This window comes from Juglans microcarpa x Juglans regia, chromosome 6S, assembly GCF_004785595.1.
Source record: "Juglans microcarpa x Juglans regia isolate MS1-56 chromosome 6S, Jm3101_v1.0, whole genome shotgun sequence".
In the NCBI taxonomy this organism is placed as follows: domain Eukaryota; kingdom Viridiplantae; phylum Streptophyta; class Magnoliopsida; order Fagales; family Juglandaceae; genus Juglans; species Juglans microcarpa x Juglans regia.
The window spans coordinates 15,849,276-15,870,477 of NC_054605.1; the positions used below are offsets into that span (position 1 = coordinate 15,849,276).

At 36.8% G+C, this 21,202-nt stretch overlaps 2 protein-coding genes, 1 non-coding gene and 1 pseudogene across 7 annotated transcripts; all 4 read left to right on the forward strand.

Moving 5' to 3' along the window:
* Window positions 1-1,899: 1,899 nt before the first annotated feature.
* Window positions 1,900-1,971, forward strand: TRNAW-CCA. Its single transcript has one exon. It is a non-coding gene; the product is annotated as a tRNA-Trp (tRNA).
* A 2,274-nt stretch (window positions 1,972-4,245) lies between these two features.
* On the forward strand, window positions 4,246-19,148 carry LOC121237119 (heat shock factor protein HSF8-like). Of its 4 annotated transcripts, XM_041133704.1 has the most exons (4): window positions 4,732-4,745; window positions 5,973-6,099; window positions 8,194-9,411; window positions 10,483-10,787. In XM_041133704.1, the coding sequence occupies exons 2-3, from the start codon at window positions 6,043-6,045 to the stop codon at window positions 9,367-9,369; spliced, it is 1,233 nt and encodes a 410-aa protein (XP_040989638.1). In that variant the 5' UTR covers window positions 4,732-4,745; window positions 5,973-6,042; the 3' UTR covers window positions 9,370-9,411; window positions 10,483-10,787. The 4 variants fall into 4 exon arrangements, with proteins under 4 accessions (XP_040989637.1, XP_040989636.1, XP_040989635.1 ...); XM_041133703.1 differs by lacking the exons at window positions 5,973-6,099; window positions 10,483-10,787 and adding an exon at window positions 18,336-19,148 and having other exon boundaries at window positions 4,246-4,745; XM_041133702.1 differs by lacking the exon at window positions 5,973-6,099 and having other exon boundaries at window positions 4,246-4,745; window positions 10,455-10,787.
* On the forward strand, window positions 12,998-21,003 carry LOC121237118 (heat shock factor protein HSF8-like). Of its 2 annotated transcripts, XM_041133700.1 has the most exons (4): window positions 13,206-13,469; window positions 14,223-14,272; window positions 15,980-17,208; window positions 20,683-21,003. In XM_041133700.1, exons 1-3 carry the CDS (start codon window positions 13,349-13,351, stop codon window positions 17,165-17,167), a joined length of 1,359 nt encoding a protein of 452 aa, XP_040989634.1. In that variant the 5' UTR covers window positions 13,206-13,348; the 3' UTR covers window positions 17,168-17,208; window positions 20,683-21,003. The 2 variants fall into 2 exon arrangements, with proteins under 2 accessions (XP_040989633.1, XP_040989634.1); XM_041133699.1 differs by lacking the exon at window positions 14,223-14,272 and having other exon boundaries at window positions 12,998-13,469.
* Window positions 18,077-21,003, forward strand: LOC121236656 (annotated as a pseudogene).
* Window positions 21,004-21,202: the final 199 nt, after the last annotated feature.

Below are 21,202 nucleotides of genomic sequence, written 5' to 3' on the forward strand. Positions count from 1 at the left end.
AACTCGGAAGCTCTCAAACTCTCTAAAGTGGAATTTCTTGTAAAAATTATGAGTTCTCTTCCTTTCATGTTATGGAACAAGTCGCAAAAGAAAAGCATGTGGAGAAGAAAATAAGTCCCATTTTGTGGTTCGAGTAATGTTCATTATCATCTTAATTCTTATCATCTTCTCATTATTCTATGATATGGTATTAGATGATTGAAGACTATTTATTATATTTTACTTGTAAATTTATCATCTAATACCATATTATGAGATGATGAGATGATGATGAAAAAATAGATGATGAATAGATTTTTTCTTGTGGTCTTGTGCATATATTTTTATCCTTTAAAAAGCATATTGTTTGTGCGTGTTTCTTTTATTTTCTTTTGATCGAATGATAGATGTTGTCATGTTTCATTATCTTTTTTATAAAGAATGATGCTAGTATGTCATATCATTTTATCTCTTCATTTTGATCGTTCATATATTTAATTTTATTTTTATTTTTTTTACTTATTGATTAAGAAAATGAATATAATGTATTGATATATATATATATATAAATGTTTAAAGACGTTAAAAAATGTGAAAAAAAAATTAATTTTGCCTAGACGGCATGCTCAACGGTCACTGCTGGGCGGCAGCCTAATATCACTTATTGTTGTGATGACTTTAAAAATACACTTATTTAATCAGATCGGTGATAGTTCTATTGTTCTATTATAGACATTATGACCGGGGAGATTTGGAAAACATAGGTATTTTACAATCCAACAACACCTTGTCATATAAGCATGGCCACTTTCTAGTGACATTGTAATCTAGCCTAACCCTCAAGCCCGTGAGAAGAATGAAAATTCTCGTGATAAAGGACAGCCACTTTTGGTGATCACTTATGTCTAGGGATTGCACGAGCCTCCATGAATGGACATAAATGAGAGTGTAATTCACGTGGAAATGACAAGTGGATTTAAGCCCCCTTTAGATACAAAAATGTTTCGCCCTGCCCATCTCGGACTCATCTTATATCAACTCACTATCTAAACTGCAATTGCCCACACCTAATAAACCAAAGATATCTCCATAAATGGTATGATTTTTTTTCCATAATATTTTTTCTATCAAATTTTACCGCTAAAATAAAATGTACCAATTCATGGCAATTCAAAAAAGAAATATTACATCTACACAAATATTTTTACAAAAACAACTTTCATGATCATTCAATGATGAGTGTCAATTTTGGCTAAACAGAAAATTAATTAAAAAATTAAACTCAAAATAAATCTAACGCATTACCATGTAAAACCACTCTTATAGAATTCTTGTATAAATTAAGCAATCCTCAACTAAAAAAAGATGAATGATACTCTTCATTACAAATATTGTCATTCATGGTTACACATGGTTATGTGTCATATTTCAAACAACTTCTTTTATCAGTCGTTTAAGTGACTTACTTGAAATTTACCGCATGTTGATGATATACAAAATTAAGATAAAAAAGGGTATTGCTTTGTAAAAAGAAAAAAGAAAAAAAGAGGGAATCTTCCTCTTCTAAATCTCAATTTACCAAGCTGTTCAAGCAAAAAATTCTATCCAGTGAAGAGTGTTTTTTAGCATGACCAAAACAAGAATACGTGGAAACGATGTTTTCATCCTACTTTATTACTCTTTAAATAAAGGACGTTGTTACGTCGATTTATATCGAAATCCATTATGGATTTGTTAAAGTCTTTTTTTTTTCTACTTTTACTTTTATAATTTTTTTAAACTATTTAGATATTTTTTAAAAGTAAAAAAAAATAACGTATTCATTTAAAAACACTTAATTAATCACCAAGTAAAAAACAAATTAAAAAAATCGGTATTTCCCTTAAAGAAATATATTTATAAACTTTAAGCTGACAGAAGGGATCCGTGGCGCAATGGTAGCGCGTCTGACTCCAGATCAGAAGGTTGCGTGTTCGATTCACGTCGGGTTCAAACCCTATTTTTCTTGATATTTTTTAGTCCAATCACTGAATGCCATCTGTGTCCGGAAACTCATCCCTCACTTTCCTATTGACGAGCCCAAAATGTCTCAGCGAGTTATTCCTAGAAAAAACATTCGACATCGCATCAATGTCCTTTGCGGCGGTGTAATTTTCTTTTCCACAGGTGGCGCAAATCTCATTGGAAAATAATAAAAGGGTAGTGGTAAATACTGTTTTAGTGTGTGTATATTCAAGACATTGCATCAATGTCCTTTGCGGCGGTGTAATTTTCTTTTCCACAGGTGGCACAAATCTCATTGGAAAAAATATCGGAGATTTGTATATTTTAAGATTATAAATATTATTTTTTATAATTAATAAAAGTATACTTTTAAAAATAATAAATAATTAAATTGAACTATTTATTATTTTTTTTTTCTTTCATATTATTAGCTTCTGAAAACCTAATAATTAAATTCTTAGAGATTGACTCAAGTGGTAAAAACTTTGATTTTGGTGGTATGCTCCCTCTAAATCTAAAGTTTAAGAAACAAAATTTTATGAATAATAATAGTAAGATAGTTTGTAAATAGTAATGAGATAATTTGAGTTTAGTACATTTTAGATTTTAGGAAAGGAGAGAACAAAAATTGAATAAAAAATATTATAAAATTAAAATATTGCAATAATATAGTTTTATAATATTATTTTTGTTTAGAGATTTAAAAAAGATTGAAATTTTTATTTTATTTTATTTGAAAGTTTAAAAAAGTTGTAATGATTAATTTGAAAATTTTGTATTTGAATTATGTTTAGGGTCATCTTATCATTACAACTTTATCAAATTCTTACACAAAATATAATAAACAATTTAACTTTTTCAAATATCAAAATAATTTTTCTAAATTCTTATGCAAAATATAATAAATAATTTAATTTTTATTCTACTTTTTACAAACCATCTCAACTCATTAGCCAATCTCCTCATTTGGTTAAGCCAATGAAGATGCTCTCATCTAGCACTGTTCATCCGGACAGGATTTTTTCCCGGCTCGGTCCATAACTCGAAAAATCGGATTCCGTTCCGGCCCGGATAAAAAAGATTCCGAAACCCGGATTGTAAAACCCGGACCAACACAGTCCGGGTACCAGGTTTAAACCCGGTACCCGGGTTTTTTTAAAAAAAAACGTATTGATAAACCCCTCCCCCCCCCCCCCCGACTACTTCGACCCACCTCTCTCTTTCTCTCTCTCTCTCTCTCTAGTCTCTTGCTATCTCTCTCTCGTTGCACTGAGGTAGATGCAGAAACCCTAGCAGTCGCCATCGCGTCACCGCATCTCCTTCGCCGTCGTCGCATCTATGTTGCTGTCGACCTTTGCTCTCGGTCGTTATTCCGGTAAACACCCCCCCCGGGCGACTACTTCGACTCACTTCTCTCTCTCTCTCTCTCTCTCTAGTCTCTCACTCTCTCTCTTGTTGCGCTGCGGCAGAAGCAGAAACCCTACGTCCCTAGTTGCCGCCATTATGACTCCGTTGCCGCATCTCCTTCGCCGTCACCGCATTTGTTTGCCATTGAGATGGGTCGTGCGGTGGTGGATGGATGCTTTGACCATCTATTTGCTGGTGGCCGTGTGGTTTTTGGAATGTTTGGAAACTTGTTTTTTTTTTTTAAATCTGTATTGGGTATTAACTTGTTTATGGATTCGTTGATTCTCTATTTTAATGAATCTGTTTGGTTGTTGAGAAAGTTGAAGGAAAAATACCCAAATTTGTTTACTTAGTCATTTTCACTCTCTGTATGTACTGTTTGGTTGTTGGAAAAGTTGAAAGAAAAAAGCTCAATTTCATCATTTTCACTCTCTGTATGTACTCATCCATGCTCTATTTGAGTTCAAGAGAAATTTCCATAAACACCACAGTTTGAGTCCAATGTATCTAGAATTCTTGATGGTCAAGTCAATGATTTTTGAGCTTAAAAGGCCTTGTTTGCATGAATAACTAGGGGATGAAAAAAAAAAAAAAAAATTCCCGAGTACAATTCGGATCCACACGAGTTTTGGCCTGGGTCTGACCTGAAATAACCTGATCAGGATTTCAACTCGAATTTAAAATCCAAATTTCGATCAAGATATACTTTGATTCCCGAATCAAAATCCGTATGAACACCCCTAGACTCATTTTAACTTATCTAAACTTTTCTCTAAATACAAACCGCTTCAAACAATGGCCTGACATCCTTATCATTCGGACAAATTGACTGACTAATTTGGTAAATTCACAACGTCACCCCGTCGTCACAAACAATCACCCAGAAAAGGGCATTATGCTTCGTGCCCGTTTCTACCGTCGTCACCGCTTCCAACTTACCTGTATCTTGTCCCTTCTCTTTCTCTCCCTCTACAATCGAGGGTTTAAGTTTACCCCTCCGATGACAGCGTACATTTTGACCCTCCCCAAACCCTAAAGAAAACAAATTCCCCAATACGCTCTCTGTTTCTCAATAATAAACTATGGACGGAGTCGATAATGGAGGCGAGGCGTCCGGTTCTAGCGGCGGTGATCATCCGGCCCCAACTCCGATGCCGACCGCAAATGCGCCGCCGCCGTTCTTGAGTAAGACGTACGATATGGTCGATGACCCGGCAACCGACCCAATAGTGTCGTGGAGCCCCACGAACAACAGCTTCGTGGTGTGGAACCCGCCTGAGTTCGCCAGGGACCTCCTGCCCAAGTACTTCAAGCACAACAATTTCTCCAGCTTCGTCAGGCAGCTCAACACCTACGTATATGCCTTCCCCAATATGTCCATTGCTTTCCTCAACTTCTTCTCGCTCTTCTTTTCATTGCTTTGAAAGGTGTGTGTGTGTATGATTTGTTTTGAGAATCTTGGTTTCTTATTGATTAAAGATTACGGTGTCGATGTTGATCGTGATGAGTACACTAGTGGAATTAAGAATTAGTTTCAGCAGTGGAGTAGAGATCACCCCGTAGAAATGAGAACGATTAGGTCTATTATAGAAGCCTTTGTTTGGTAGCTGGGAAGGCCGAGGGATCTACTTATCCAAAAAACTAGAGAGAGAGAGAGAGAAGGCTGGGGAATGGAACATGAGCTTTGAATTCAAATGGTTTGTTTTCTTTATGGTGTTTGAGGTTCTGGACCAGCGATATTTTTTTCTAAGTAACTTAGTAACCAAAATTCCATTAAAAAGCTCAGTCCAAGTATATTTGAGCTACGATTTAGGGCTAGGTTTTCTTGCATGTTGTAAAGACCAAGGAAGGCTCAAGTCTCAAGTCAACAGTACAATGGGAACCCATTGGAATCTCATAAAAATCAAGAACTTCTTGTGATCCCCGGTAGCAAGTATAAGTGGCTCACACGGCTTGCTTGGGTCGGAAAATTTTTTGCTCTTTACCATGATTCCAATGGACTCCGATTGTATCATTCACTAGTGCTTTTGGAGTATGGGCCCCAGATGTGACTTGGGCATTACTTGGGTCATTACAAATAGTATTAAAGCCAATCCCAACAAAAATGGGGGATTTGAGTTGTGCCACCTATGATGGAATGATGCGACAAGGATTTTGAGAATTTGAGGGGAGGAGATTGCAATACCCTATATCGAGTAAGTATAGGTGGTGAATGGGACCCACATTATTTGAGAGTGAGAAATTCTTGCTCTTTACAATGATTCCAAAGGGCTCCAATTGTACAATTGACTATTACTTTTGGAGTATGGGCCTAGATGTGACCGGTGCCTTCTTGGGGGTATTACACACGTGGTCATTCCCTTTGTTTAGTTGTTGAATATTTGATGAAAAAAGGTAAGATAAGAAAATGAATGAATGGATTATGGTCTTTTTTTTTTCTACGACTTTTTTAGAAACTTATGTTCTTGCAGCAAGTGCAAAGATCTTGTCGATGATTTGATACTATTGCTTCTGTCTCCAAAAAAATGAAAAGTTTGTTTAATTTGAAGTTTTGATATCTCGTCTTCCTGCATTTTTATCAGCAATCAAATGGAGCAAAAGTGGGAGAAAGGGAAAAGGAAGCGAGTCTCAGGTTGATCATGACCTGATCGCATGGTTAACAATGGTTTAATCTTGTCATATGATCTTGTTGTTTCAGTTGTAGTCATGGTATGGCTGAATGCAAGGCAAACATATTAATCGATTGGAGAGGATTTAGATACACCTCATGAAGTATTTGAAAACGCCTCAGAGAGATTACTAACAGATACCTATCAAAAAAGATTACTAACAGATGGGGTGTGTAAACTCTTTTTTCTTTTCATGATAAAAGCATTCTTTTTACTTATTTTTTAATGAGTAAAGTTGCATGTTTTCTCCAAAGCCCCTTTCTAGGGCATAAGGACAGTGTTAAAAATTTTGGTGTATGATTTTTTTTTTTTTTTGGTTCAAAGCCCGTCATAATGCATAAGGTTGGATATACATTTTTTTAAAATGCCAAGGAGTATGGTGGCTTTCCATTCAAACTGGTTGTCATCATTGGTGCCCTGGCATGTTGTTTCATCCAGCTCAGATGGGATTTACACCCTCTATGTAAGACTGGGGCCCTAGAAGTTTAGATGTTTTACTTATAAAAAAAAGAAGTTTAGATGTTTTGGGAAGTGAGTTGAGTTGTGAAGAAATCTTGGTAGTGTGTTGACAAATATATTTCAAACCAATGAAGATAAGAGAAATGTTGCATTCTTTAGTATCATAATGCAAGGAGAAAGTTTGTAAACAAGAATGTGAAAATGTTGACTTTTGAAGTTTACAATGCATTCATATTTTTGGAAGGTTTATCAGTTAATAGCAATAAGATTTCTGTGGGATATTGGCTTAAAGAATTGAGGTTCATATGTTTATGGTGGGATTAGCTTGGGTGATGCCAGGACATTGTGGAACGAAGTTTTTGCTCGGGTGGGATTAGCTTGGGTGATGCCGAGACGGGTAGTGGACCTCCTAGGTTCTTGGAAAGCCATTCAGGGCAACTCTCAGATCGCCTCTATTTGAAAGATGGTTTTAATATGTTTATGGTGGTGTATTTGGAGGGAGAGGAACGAAAGAAGTTTTGAAGATCAAGTGCGGTCAATGGATGAGCTTAGAAGTTTATTTTTCAATACTTTATTCCATTGGTTGGTTGTAATTGATTTTCATGGCTTCTCGTTTCATGAATTCCTTGTATCTCTAAACTAAGCACGCCTAGGCGTTGCTCTTTCATATGCACTGTATACTTGGGCTTTTTCCTATTCTTTTGATCAATAAAATATTGTTTACCGATAAAAAAAATTGGAACAATATAATAGTAGCGCAACCAAATATTGGAGATCTATAGAGCATAGGCCATACTGGTTCCCATGGGATGAAATGTTGGGATGGATTTTCCATTTAATGGAGACACATTCTATGTAATAGGGTCTTAAAGTGATTTGGAATTTTGCCATGCAAAAAGGGTAGAATTTGATACAATCACATGATTATTTTTATTGCAGCTAGGTTAGTAATTTACTTTTGAATTGAGCATTCAAAAACTACCATTGTGTATAACTGATTGTAGTTGCTGAGAATTTTATGGAAGACTGCAATTCTCTGTGATTTTGTTCCTTTCTTTTCTTTTTTCTTTTTTCTTTTTTTTCCTGACAAGTGGTTTTGTTCCTTTCATTTGGGTCATGTCCCCTTGATTATTCCTACTTGCAAAACCCCAGGATGGATTGTGGGGAATTGGGATTCTTATTCAGCATTTTATCTCGCTATTTAAGCACAGCCCTGAGTGGCGCTCTTTTCTCTTTGTTGAAGTATCTCATATTTGGTCCCCATACTTGAACATTGCAGTAGTTCCATCATTTCTATGGCGCCACAACAAGTGAATGTGGTTTTTCAAATGAGTTTGTTGCTTCTAATTTATGAACTTGATGATTATCATGTATGGAATTGAATTACTCCATAACAATTTGATATTTAGGAAAAGTTTACATACATTTTCTGCTTTATTATTTTAATGTAACTACTTGCATTTTTTATTGTTACTGTTTTAATTTTTTTTAATTTATAGAATATGTTTTTCTGTTCATGGATTCTACTGGTAATTTCTTTCTTCTGTTTATATTTCGTTGAGTTGCTAAAATGAGATATATCAACTTTGTTATCATTGTTTATTCTGCTGATAGAATCGTGCTTTGCCCCGCCCAGTTTTGTTCTTCATTTTTTTTGTCACCTTTTGTTGAACAGGGTTTCAGGAAGGTTGATCCAGACCGATGGGAATTTGCAAATGAGGGCTTCTTGAGGGGCCAAAAACACCTGCTTAAGAGTATTAGTCGGCGAAAACCTGCTCATGGACATAGTCATCAACAGCCACAGCAATCACAGGAACAGAGTTCATCACTGGGAGCTTGTGTAGAGGTTGGGAAGTTTGGCCTGGAGGAAGAGGTTGAGAGGCTTAAGAGGGACAAGAATCTGCTTATGCAGGAACTTGTCAGGTTGAGGCAGCAGCAACAGGCAACTGATAGTCAGCTGCAAACCATGGTGCAGCGTCTTCAGGGGATGGAGCAGAGGCATCAACAGGTGATGTCATTCCTGGCAAAGGCTGTGCAGAGTCCTGGCTTCTTGGCCCAGTTTATGCAGCAGCAAAATGAGAGCAACAAGCGCATAACTGAAGGCAGCAAAAAACGGAGGCTTAAGCAAGAAGATATTTCCGAGAGGGAAGATTCTCCTGCTCCTGATGGACAGATTGTTAAGTATCAACCACTAAAGAATGAGGCAGCAAAGGCAATGCTCAGGCAGATTATGAAAATGGATGCTTCCTCCAGGCTGGAATCTTTTAACGACGAAGATGGTTTACTGATTGCCGATGGTCCATCATCGACCAGTGCAATGGACGGTGGGAGCTCTACAAGCCATGTATCAGGAGTGACTCTGCAAGACGTCTCACCAACTTCTGAGAAAGTTGCAACTCCATTCCCAGTCCCAGATATGAGTCTGCTGGTTGGAGCACAAGATGCACATTCCATTTCTGTTCCTGAGGCCAATGTAATCATGCCTGAGCTTTCGCAAATACCTGAAATGATGCCCGAAAGTATTGTGGACATTCCCAAGGAAAATTACATGGGACCTGAGACAGGCAATGGAGGATTTTTAGATCCCTCATTGGAAGTTAATGGGCCTCTTCCAATAGAAATTGATGATATCTCCCCAGATTCTGACATTGATCTCTTTCTAAGTGATCCCAACTTTTGGGATGACCTTGTGCAAAGTCCAGTGCCGGAAGATATTGAATCAAATTCTGTGCATGGTATGTTCAAGGAAAATGAAGCACAGCCAATGGAGAACGGATGGGACAATGTTCAGCATCTGGACAAGCTTACGAAACAAATGGGCCTTCTTACATCAGATATTAAAGAGGCCTGATATTCGTTACTACATGTACATTAGTTTCACTCATCGGATGAGGTAATACTAATCGTACTAATCGTCTTTCTAATCATGCAATTCTCTTGTTTTGGTCTTTGGAAGAGAAGCTAAGGCCCCTTGTCTCTGTTCACCCTTGCTTTGTTTTGCTCATATGGAGACCTTTAATCTAGTGTTTTTGGTTCTTTTCTCTGAATCCTCCTTTACCTCATGTTGATGATGTGTGCAGTGACTCGATGGGATAAGTATTGTAACTGGCTATAGCTCTGATTTTATGTTCCTTTATACGAGTTGATGTCCTGCTCTAGGTAGGCTTGGCCTTTGTTTGAAAGAATGAATGGTAATGGATGCTTTGCTGAAAAAAATAATAATTTGAGTCTAGATTATTTTACTAGATTAGATTTCCCTTCTGTAAAATACGCATTTTTGTTCATAGTTATCTGAAACATTGGCAGTAAATATAGATCCTTCTAAAGTTTGACCTGGTGAATGTACATTCTGGAACATGCTACTGGAGGTTGGAGTTATTTGGTTGAGGGACAATTATTGAAACAATTATCCTAAAGGGAGCACATGTAGGTCTGATCTCTTTAGGGTGGACCTAATATGGATAGTCATAAGCAGCCCAAGCAAAATCCATCTTCAACTTGAAATGATATTAGTGGAAACGATACTTCTACTGAAACCTGTGGGTGATTAAATTTGGAAGCTTTAGAAGTTCTGCTACATATAGTCACTTTTGCATACTCCTTCTGCACTCCACTAATGTGATTGGCTAAAACAGTTATTTTATATTAAAAAAAAGTGACGCAACCAATCAAATTGGTGGAGTACACAAAGCCACCGCATATAGAGTTTTTGTTATTTTTGTGGTACGATTTGATTTGCAAGATTCAAATCTGTAAATTTTTCTTACAAATTAAATCAAGCCACATCAGCAGTATGCAGCGTGTGCGCTATACATCGGCTCATGAATAGAATTTTCCTTGTGCATGATTCTTAGAATAGCCTACAGATATTGGAGCTCCGTACTTTTAGCAAGATGAATTGAATTTCTCGGATATATGATTCTTTCTGATCTATAGATGCGGATCCTCTCCAATGGCTTTGCAGCTTGTAAGAAAAACCCTTACCAAGGATAGCGCCATAAAGCTGATGCAGGATATTCCTACGCAACAAGATCATGCTTGCTGATGGTACGCTTTAGCGTAAAAAATATATGCTTGCCACTGAAAAAGAGGGTGTTATAACTTATTACTAGCGTGAAATTATTAATTCTATTTTATTTTTTGTTTTGTTTATAACTTGATTGTGTAGTTATTTTAGCCTCTTTCTTCTTTGATTACTAATTTTAGTGGACTATTTATATAGAGTAAAAAGGATGAAATATTTTCGTTATTTTAATTTGATTTAATGTATGATATGTTTTAGAAGTGATAATTTTTATCAATAAATTACATTTGTAAGTTAGTATGGAGGATATAAGTCTGTTAATATGTTAAAATCTGATTATTTTTAAAACCTTAAATGGATGTTCAAATCATAATGGATTAACTGATCTTGATCTTACTCACCTAATGAATTAAATGTATATCAGTTCTTGTCATCTTGAGTTTTTATTTTAATTTTAGAATCTTCCGTCAAACTCTTGTTAATTCCTAACAATCAACTTGTAGCGTGGCATCAATCAATCATAATTTTAAGAAATGATATTTGTAATTCTAGTATAAATCTCGCGTATTCTCTTTGACAAAAGTAGATAAATTTGAAATTTGTATGAATTTTTTTTTTTTTTAATGACAAACCCTCTTTAGAATTGTATCTAGCTATAATGTACAAGTCTCTTTGAATGATAATGAAAAAAATGCAATTTAAGTTTTTAAAAGTATTTTAAACTTAAGAAAAAAATAAAATAAATTAGTAAATAAATATTCAAATTCAGATTGTTTAAAAAGAATAAAGAATTAATATGGAATTTTAATACATTTCATTTCTTGTTTTTTTCCTTTTATTGACTTATTTAATTTAACTTCTTTGAAAACATAAGGCTTGTTTTAAATAATTTTTAATTCTTTAAAACTATTTTATCTTTTTATTGGTTTTTAGAGAGATGATATACATGTCAAGTAGGGCTGTACGAAAACCGACAGACCGACCGTCACTGATTGAAATCGGCCGCTGGAATTTGGAATTGGTCAAACCTGGTGGAGAACCAGTTGGGCGGCAATGGAAAATGTTGCAAATCAACGTCGGTTGGTTCGGTCCCGACTTGAACCAGCCAATATAATATATTTATATATATCTTAAGTAAAATGACATTGGTTCACTTAAATGAATTAAACGGTGTCGTTTCTCTGTTTACCTCTCATACATTTCTCATCTCTCTGCCTATAGAAAAATTTAAAAGTTTCAGATGATTCTCGTTTCAACTTTCCTTTTGGATTCTTTGGAGTTGATTTGTTGTGAACTTATGAATCTTGTGAATTTGTGATGTAGCACGTTGGGATCGAACTCAAGTAGAAATCATAGGATTCAAAACCAACCCCCAAACTGCTAAACCAATCGATACCGACGGCCGGAATTTTCCCTTTGGATTCTTTGGAGTTGATTTGTTGTGAACTTATGAATCTTGTAAATTTGTGATGTAGCACGTTGGGATCGAACTCAAGTAGAAATCATAGGATTCAAAACCAACTCCCAAACTGCTAAACCAATCGATACCGACGGTTGGATTCCGGCCGATTCTCTATCTCTCTCTCTCCATGTCAACCTATTCAGTCAGTTTTGGCATCTTAAAAACATGTTAGGTTTGGTTTTCAGCCCTAGTGTCAAGTTTTAATTGATTGCCATATAACATTAATATTATACCTGGCATGTTTTAATTGCTGATTTTAGATAACCTAACAAGTATTAAGTAAGTAAAAATCATGAACTGATTTTCTTTGCACTAAATTTTAATAGTATGAAATTATTCCGATATGTTATATTTTAACTAATTCATATGTTTATTATTTAAACAGATGGCAACTAAAAATATGGTATAAGAAATATAATAGAAAATATTTTAGAATTATAAAATTATTTTTATTATAAAATATATTTATTATATTATATGAAATCATACTATTTTATAATTTTATTTTTATAAAATCTCTTTATAACTATTCTCAATATGATAATATGCCGTGTGATCTCAAAATAAACACTCAATAATGAATTCTAAAAAGAGAATTACTTTTTTCTTTTTCTCAATAGAAGCTGCTTTTTTTTTTTTCCTTTCAAAATGCTTGTCCGAGACCTTACATCTCGGAGCCATAGCACGCTGTCCTTCTGCATTCGGTAAGGGACAAACTGACTGTCTAATTTGGTAAGGATAGTGCTAGCGGGCCGCGCTGTGCATACTGACAGTCTATTTAATATATTATTTTTTTAATAATTTTAATCATTAAAAAAAATCATCCTACTCTTAATTATTAAAAAAAATAATTATTATTATTATTTTTTTATTAATAGCCATTTTTTTAATCGTTAAATCAAATAATTAAGATAATTGAAGATAATTTTGAAGGGCTATTTGGTAAATTCACAACGTCATCCGGTCGTCACAAAAAATCACCCCACAAAAGGGCATTCTGCTTCGTGCCCGATTCTACCGTCTTCACCGCCTCCAACATACCTGCATCACCCCTCTCTTTCTCTCTCTCCCTCCCTCCAATCTACGGTTTAAGTTTACCCCTCCGATGACAGCGTACATTGTGACCCTCCTAAAACCCTAAGAAAGAAAATTCCTCAATCCGCTTGTCTTTCAAGACTCAACTATGTCCGGAGTAGATAATGAAGGCGAGGCGTCCGGCTTAAGAGGTGGAGGCGGCAGTGATCATCCGGCACCAGCGCCGATGCCGAGCGCCAACGCGCCGCCGCCGTTCCTAAGTAAGACGTACGACATGGTCGATGACTCCGCCACCGACCGAATAGTGTCATGGAGCCCCACGAACAACAGCTTCGTGGTGTGGAACCCGCCCGAGTTCGCCAGGGACCTCCTGCCCAAGTACTTCAAGCACAACAACTTCTCCAGCTTTGTCAGGCAGCTCAACACCTACGTACATGCCTTCCCCTATATATCCATAGCTTTCTTAAACCTCTCGTCGCTCTTCTTTTTATTGCTCTGAATTGTGCGCGTGTACGTGATTTGTATGATCACGATCATGATGAGTACAGTAGTGGAATTAAGAATTAGTTTCAGCAGTGGAGTAGAGATCACCCTGTAGAAATGACAACAATTAGGGTTATTATAGAAGCTCTCTTCTGGTTGCTGGGAAGGCCGAGGGATCTGCTTATACAAAAAACGAGAGAGAGAGAGAGAGAGAAGGCGGGGGATGGGAAATTAGCATTAGAAAAATTCTAGACATAAGCTCCAGCACACCACTTAAAAACATCTGATTTTATTCTTTTACCCTCGTATTTCATATTATATTTTGAATTCATTGTTTTGTTTTCTCTTTGTATGAGGTTCTTCAACTGCGATCATTCTGTTTTTTTAAGTAACAAGAATTCCATCAAAAAGGACAAAAGCTCAGTCCATGTAAATTAAGTTCTGATTTAGGGCTAGATTTTTGTGCACATGGTCGTTACCGCTGTTTGGTTGCTGAAAATTTAATGAAAAAAGGGAAAATAAGAAACTGAATGAATGGATTATGGTCCTTTTTGTACGGCTTATATGTTTCGAAACTTATGTACTTGTTGCAACAAGTGCGACAGTCTTGTTGATGATTGGATACTATGCTGTCTCCGAAACAATGAAAAGTTTGTTTAAATTGAAGTTTTGATATCTCGTCTTCCTGCATTTTTATCAGCAACCAAATGGAGCAGAAGTGGGAGAAAAGGAAAAGGAAGCGAGTCTCAGGTTGATCACGACCTGATCACTTGGTTAAAAATGATCTTGTCGTTTGATCTTGTTTTTTCATTTGGTAGCCAAGACATAGCTGAATGCAAGGCAACCATATGAATTGATTAAAGAGGATCTGGATACACCTCTTGAAGTATTTGAAAGAGCCTCAGAGAGATTACTAACGGATGGGACGTGGAAATTCTTTTTATTTGCTTTTGATGATAAAAGCATTCCGTAGTTCAATTGAAAAGGGTTGAAGCAGTTCAGACTTGATCACACCTAAATAATCAATAGCTTGTGGATGAAGTTGCACGTTTCTTTTTTATGAGTAAAGTTGCATGTTTTCTCCAAAGCCTATCTCTAAGGCATAAGGACGATGTTAAAAAATCTGGTGAATAAGTTCATGTGTTTTTTGTTGAAAGCCAATCCATAATGCACAAGGGTGGATATACCAATTGTTTTCCAATGCCAAGGAGTATGGTGGTTTCCATTCAAACTGGCGGTCATCATTGGTGCCCTGAGGCTGACATGTTGTTTTGTCCAGTTCAGATGGGATATAAGTAAGACTGAGGTCCGAGAAGCTTAGATTTTTTTGGGACGTGAGTTGAGTTGGGAAGGCAATCATGTTCTTCGCATTCCAATAAAATTTCTTTGGCATAAGACGTAGGTGGCTGAAATTGGTTGCGTGTTGAAAAATCTATTATAAATCAGTAAAGATAAGAGAAAGAATATTCTGTAGTATCATAAGGAGAAAGTTTGTAAATTAGAATGTGAAGATGTTGAGTTTTGAAGTTCCTAATGCATTCATACTTTTTGAAGGTTTATTAGTTAAAAGAAATGAGATGGCTGTGGTATATTGGCTTATAGAATTTAGGTTAACTAGAATGTCTTCTGATAAAATGGAACATTGTAATGGAGGATGTGCAATAAAAAATCAAAGATCAATAGAATGTAGGCTTCGGTTCCCGTGGGATAAAATGTTGGGATGGAAACTCATTCTATGTAATGGATCTCAAAGTGATTTGTTTGCTTTTGGCGTATCAAGAATTTTGTCTTGCAAAAAGGGTAGAATTTGATACAAGCACATAGATGTTTTTTACGGATCTGCGAATGTAATTTTCTTTTGAATTGACGTATTCAAAACCTACCATTATATATGACTTATGGCAGTTAGCAAGAGTTTTATGAAAGACTGCAATTCTATCCGATTATGTCTCTTTCATTTGGTCTGTTTCCTCTTGATTCTTCCTGCTTACAAAACACCATAATGGATTGTGGGGGATTGGGATTCTTATTCGGCATTTCATTGCACACTATTTAAACACTGCCCCAAGTGGCATTAGTCCTTTTTTTAATGAAGTATTGCATATTTTGTCCCTGTAGTTTAACTTTTCCATGTGGTTGCAATAGTTATATTTCAGTAGTTCCAACATTTCTATGGCCCTGTTGCAAGTGTATGTGGTTTTTGAAATCTTCATTGCTCCTAGTTTATGAACTTGATGAGGATCATGTACAGAATTGAATTACTTCATAAAATTTTGATATGCAGGAAAAGTTTATGTACATTTTCAGTCTTATTTTTTAAATGTAACTAAAAGCATTTTTTATTACTACTGTTATTTTTTCAAAAATTTAGATAGAGAATTTACTTTTTTGGTCCATTGATTTGTGCTTTGCCCCCACCGGGTTTGTTCATTTTTTTTGTCAACATTTGTTGAACAGGGTTTCAGGAAGGTTGATCCAGACCGCTGGGAATTTGCAAATGAGGGTTTTTTGAGGGGCCAAAAACACCTGCTTAAGAGTATTAGTCGGCGAAAACCTGCCCATGGACATAGTCATCAACAGCCACAGCAATCAAATGAACAGAGTTCATCAATGAGAGCTTGTGTAGAGGTTGGGAAGTTTGGTCTAGAGGAAGAGGTCGAGAGGCTTAAGAGGGACAAGAATGTGCTTATGCAGGAACTTGTCAAGTTGAGGCAGCAACAACAGGCTACTGATAGTCAGCTGCAAACCATGGTGCAGCGTCTTCAGGGGATGGAGCAGAGGCAGCAACAGGTGATGTCATTTCTGGCAAAAGCTATGCAGAGTCCTGGCTTCTTGGCCCAGTTTGTGCAGCAGCAAAATGAGAGCAACAAGCGCATAACTGAAGGAAACAAAAAACGGAGGCTTAAACAGGAAGATATTTCCGAGAGTGAAGATTCTCCTGTTCCTGATGGTCAGATTGTCAAGTATCAACCAATAACAAATGAGGCGACAAAGGCAATGCTCAGGCGGATTTCGAAAACGGATGCGTCCTCCAGGCTGGAATCTTTTAATGACAAAGATGGTTTCCTGATTGCTGATGGTCCATCATCGACCAATGCAATGGACAGTGTGAGCTCTACAAGCCGTGTATCAGGAGTGACTCTGCAAGAGGTCCCACCAACTTCATCTCATAGTGTAACTTCCAACAAAGTTGCAACTCCATTCCCAGATATGAGTCTGCTGGTTCGGGCCCAAGATGCACCTTCCATTTCTGTTCCTGAGGCCGATATAATCATGCCTGAGCTGTCTCAAATACCTGAAATGATGCCAGAAAGTATCATGCGCATTCCCAAGGATAATTACATGGGACCTGAGACCGGCAATGGTGAATTTATAGATCCGACATTGGAAGTTAATGGGTCTCTTCCCATAGAAATTGATTATATCTCCCCAGATGCAGATATTGATCTCTTTCTAAGCGATCCTAACTTTTGGGATGACCTTGTGCAAAGTCCAGTGCCGGAAGATATTGAATCAAATTCTGTGCAGGGTATGTCCAAGGAAAATGAAGAACAGCCAATGGAGAACGGATGGGACAATGTTCAGCATATGGACAAGCTTACGAAACAAATGGACCTTCTTACATCAGATATCAAAGAGGCTTGATATTGGTTACTACATGTACACTAGTTTACTCATTGGATGAGGTAATACTAATCATCTTTTTAATCATGCAATCATCTTGTTTTGGTCATTGGAAGAGCAGCTAATCTCTGTTCACCCTAGGGTTTTGCATATATGGAGACCCTTAATTTAGTTTTTACTTTCTTTCTTTTTCTTTTTTGTGGATTTTCCTTTATCTCATGTTGGTGCTGCTTGCAGAGGCTAGAGCTATGGTCTTATGTTCCTTTATAGGAGTTGATGTCCTGCTCTAGTTAGGCATGGCCTTTGTTCAAAAGAATGCATGGTAATGGATGCTTTGTTAAAAATAAAAAATATATAATAATAATAGTAATAGTAATAATAATCTGAGTCTTGTAGTCTGCGTTCAGAATATTTACTAGATTAAATTACCCTTCTGTAAAATACACACTTTTGTTCGTAGTTATTTGGAACATTTAAAGTAAATATATGATCCTTCGGAAGTTTGACGTGGTGAATATGCATTATGGAACATACTATTGGATGCTTGAGTTATATGTGTGTGTGTGTGTGTGTGTGTGTGTGTGATAAGTAGAGGTTCGAGTTATTTGGCAGGCGCATTTCCTTGGTCTAGAATGTCCTATGTACACTAGTCATTGGATTGTGTGGTTAAGGGACAGTTGTTGAAACAGTTATCATAAAGGGTGCACATGCAGGCCTCATATCTTTTCGGTTCATAGGGACCTAATGTGGATAATCATAAGCATCCCGAGCAAAACCCATTGACAACTTAAAGTGATATTATTGGAAATGATACTTCTTTAGAAACCTGTGGTTGGGGAAGCTTGAAGTTCTTGGTGAGAAAACATTGTCAAAGGTTAAATGAATACAGAATAAGACTTTACCCAAGCCTAGAATTTTGAGTTTGACAGGATGCTACCTGTTCAAAGTTTGATCAGAACTCGGTAGGTTTCCGCATGATTATTTGAAGAGAAGTGACATTCATCATCATTTTAATCATCATCCCCAATATAGCATCAAATGATTGGAAAATTGTTTGTTATCGTTTACTTTATCTTCCAAGTCATTTGATACCTCATAAGGGCAGATATTGGAGCTTTATATGTTTTAGAATTTCTCAGAGATATGATTTTTAACCATTCTATAGACCGATCCTCCAATGGTTTTGCAGCTTGTAAGAAAATCCTTCACAAGGATAGCCATAAGCTTATTCAGGGCATTGCTACACAGCAATATCATTTTGATCTTAAATCTTAGGCTCTTTTTATTGCGAACTTTTGGTCTATTCTATACATGGTGACTTGGAAACGTTCAAGTCGTCAAAAGCATTTGCCACTGCAACAAAAGGTGTTCACGGTTTATTATCACTAGTCGTGGAATTATTAAACTATTATTTTTATTCTATATTTATCACTAGTCGTGAAATTATTGACTATTAATTTTATTTTTATTTTGTTTTTAACCTGCTTGTAAAGTTTACCAATTTTAGTGGATTATATACATAGGAAAGGCGATGAAAGATTGTAGATGTAAAAAACCGTAGTGTTCTTGACCTTTAATATAGAGAGACAGACAGAAATGACATAGTTCAACAGAAGCCAACATCTTTATAAGAGCAAGAAAGCCTCGAGCGAATGCCAAATGTTTCCATTTTCCTCTTTGCAAAGAAAACTGTCGTCTTGATACGTGCCTGAATAGGAGCAAATGATCAGGCCCTCTTGTCAGCTAATGGCAATCCATAGTACCCTATAAACCTTCTGTTAGTTAAGGGAAAAGCGGCCTCTACATGGTTTTGCCTTCCATTTCGGCTTTTCTGATCTTTATAAATCTGATTTCTAGATCCTGCAGGCGTAATCCCTATATCTTCCAATCATATCCCATGAGTTAGTGATCAAAATTGTTCATAAAAATAGGGTGTCCGGTTAATTACTTTAAGTAGCAAAGAGTTGTGAAAAGTACGCGTGTCAATGTGAATACTCACCTAGAACGGCAGGTTTGGAAGAGATGAGAATTTTGTGTTTTGTTTGAGAGTTTAAAATATTGTGTTTTAATATTATTATTGTTTTGGGATTTGAAAAAGATGAATTGAGATTTGAAAAAGTTGAATTGTTTATTATATTTTGTATGGGGATTTAAAAAATGTGTAATGAGAAGATGAGATGAGATGAGAATTTTGTGTCTCATCCCACCTCCCAAACTTGGGATGAGATGAGATGAATTCTCTGATCTGCTTGTGGCTTCTCTTACACACTTCAATCCCATTTATTAATAGTTTGACACTCGTCAGATTGAGTTCTATGCTTCTCTTAAATACATAGAGTGAAGAAGTATAATCAAGAGTGAAGGAAAGAAGAGAGCTTGGAAGGAGTATTAATGACATTGGTGAGAGAGAGAGAAGGCATTGGCCGCATGCGCTGAGGCTATCACTGCCACCACCAAAACCAGCATCTGAGTTTCAACACCAAACCCAATTCCCGACATTCTTGTCATGCCCCCCCCCCCCCCCCCCCCCCCCCCCCCCCCCCCCCCCCCCCCCCCCCCCCCCCCCCAACTCCCGAGACCCCAGGTATCAAAAACCTATCCGACCTTGAGAAAATAGCCATTCTTGGACATGGTAGTAGCAGCATGGTCTATAAAGTTCTACACAAGAAAACCATGTCAATTTACGCGTTGAAAGTGCTCAGGATCAATCAAAATGATGTCAGTGTTTACCTACAGGCTGTATGTGAGGCCGATATCCTCAAACAAGTTGACTCTCAATATATATAATAACGTGCCTTGCAGTTTTCGATAATCATTTTGTTGGTGTGAAATGTGGAGGCGTTCTTTGCTTGAGTGGCTCTACAGCCGGGAGCTGGGAGCCACCGCTAGTCTTAGATTGTTTTTTTTTTTTCATGTGTATTTTTTAATGTTTTTAAATATTTTTTAAAAATATAAAAAAAAACAATATTATTAAAAAATACATACTTAATCATTAAGTAAAAAAAAATTTAAAAAAAAAAAAAGGGAGCGGGAGCTACCAGCGGTAGCCCCCAGCGGGACATATATCATTTCCCTCTTTGCTTTGTCATGGAGTACATGGAAGGTGGCTCCCTACAGGACGTGTTGCGAGCACGACAAAGATTGCCTGAGCAGGTTATCTCTAGAATAGCCAAGCGTGTCCTGGAAGGATTGCACCATTTGCATGGCATGCAGATAGTGCACAGAGACATAAAACCATCAAACCTTCTTGTAAATGATAAGGGAGAGATAAAGATTGCAGATTTTGGGGTCAGCCATGTCATGGAGAGGACACGTGAAGCATGTAACTCGAACATTGGCACATGCGCCTACATGAGTCCAGAAAGATTCGATCCAGAGGGGTGGGGTGGTGATGATGTAGATGGGGTTTGCCAGGGATGTGTGGTCACTTGGGGTGGTGGTGTTGGAATGCCATGTTGGTCATTTTCCATTAATTGGTGCAGGGCAAGGGCAACCACCTGACTGGGCGTCATTGATGTGTGCAATTTGCTTTGCAGGAAGGCTAGAGATGCCGGAGACAGCCTCGCCAGAGTTTCGGAGCTTTGTTTGAAGGTGCCTAGAGAAGGATTGGAGGAAGAGAGGGACAGTGGCTGAGTTTCTTGGTCATCCTTTCGTGAACAAACGTCGCATTTCTATGGAAGGGTGGTTAATTAATTGATTGCCCTTAATTTGCACAATTCAGTTGCACTTTGCATCCTTTTCTTTTCCGGTCCCATTAGAATCTCTTTTTGTTTACATAACATATAATTTTTTTTATTAAAAAAACATTTTATTTTTTCAAACTTGAATGTTTTAAAAATAAAAGTTTTCCAACCCCACATCATGTCATGAGTATCTGGATTGTTGTCATGACGATTAGAAGAAACTAATTTGCCAAGCTGCCTCACGACTATTATATGAACATGCTGCGAATCATGTAGTAAATTAACAGTCCAATTTGCAGGTCTAACAATTTAATGCCTCAAAATTTCATAATTGCTCCTCTCTACCTGGACTGATAGCAGGGAAACATGCACT

Coding starts and splice junctions, on each gene's coding strand:
- LOC121237119 (XM_041133703.1), top strand. CDS start 4,473: ATGGACGGAGTCGATAATGGAGGCGAGGCGTCCGGTTCTAGCGGCGGT. Junction 4,746..8,193: donor TCAGGCAGCTCAACACCTAC/GTATATGCCTTC, acceptor TTTGTTGAACAG/GGTTTCAGGAAGGTTGATCC.
- LOC121237118 (XM_041133699.1), top strand. CDS start 13,188: ATGTCCGGAGTAGATAATGAAGGCGAGGCGTCCGGCTTAAGAGGTGGA. Junction 13,470..15,979: donor TCAGGCAGCTCAACACCTAC/GTACATGCCTTC, acceptor TTTGTTGAACAG/GGTTTCAGGAAGGTTGATCC.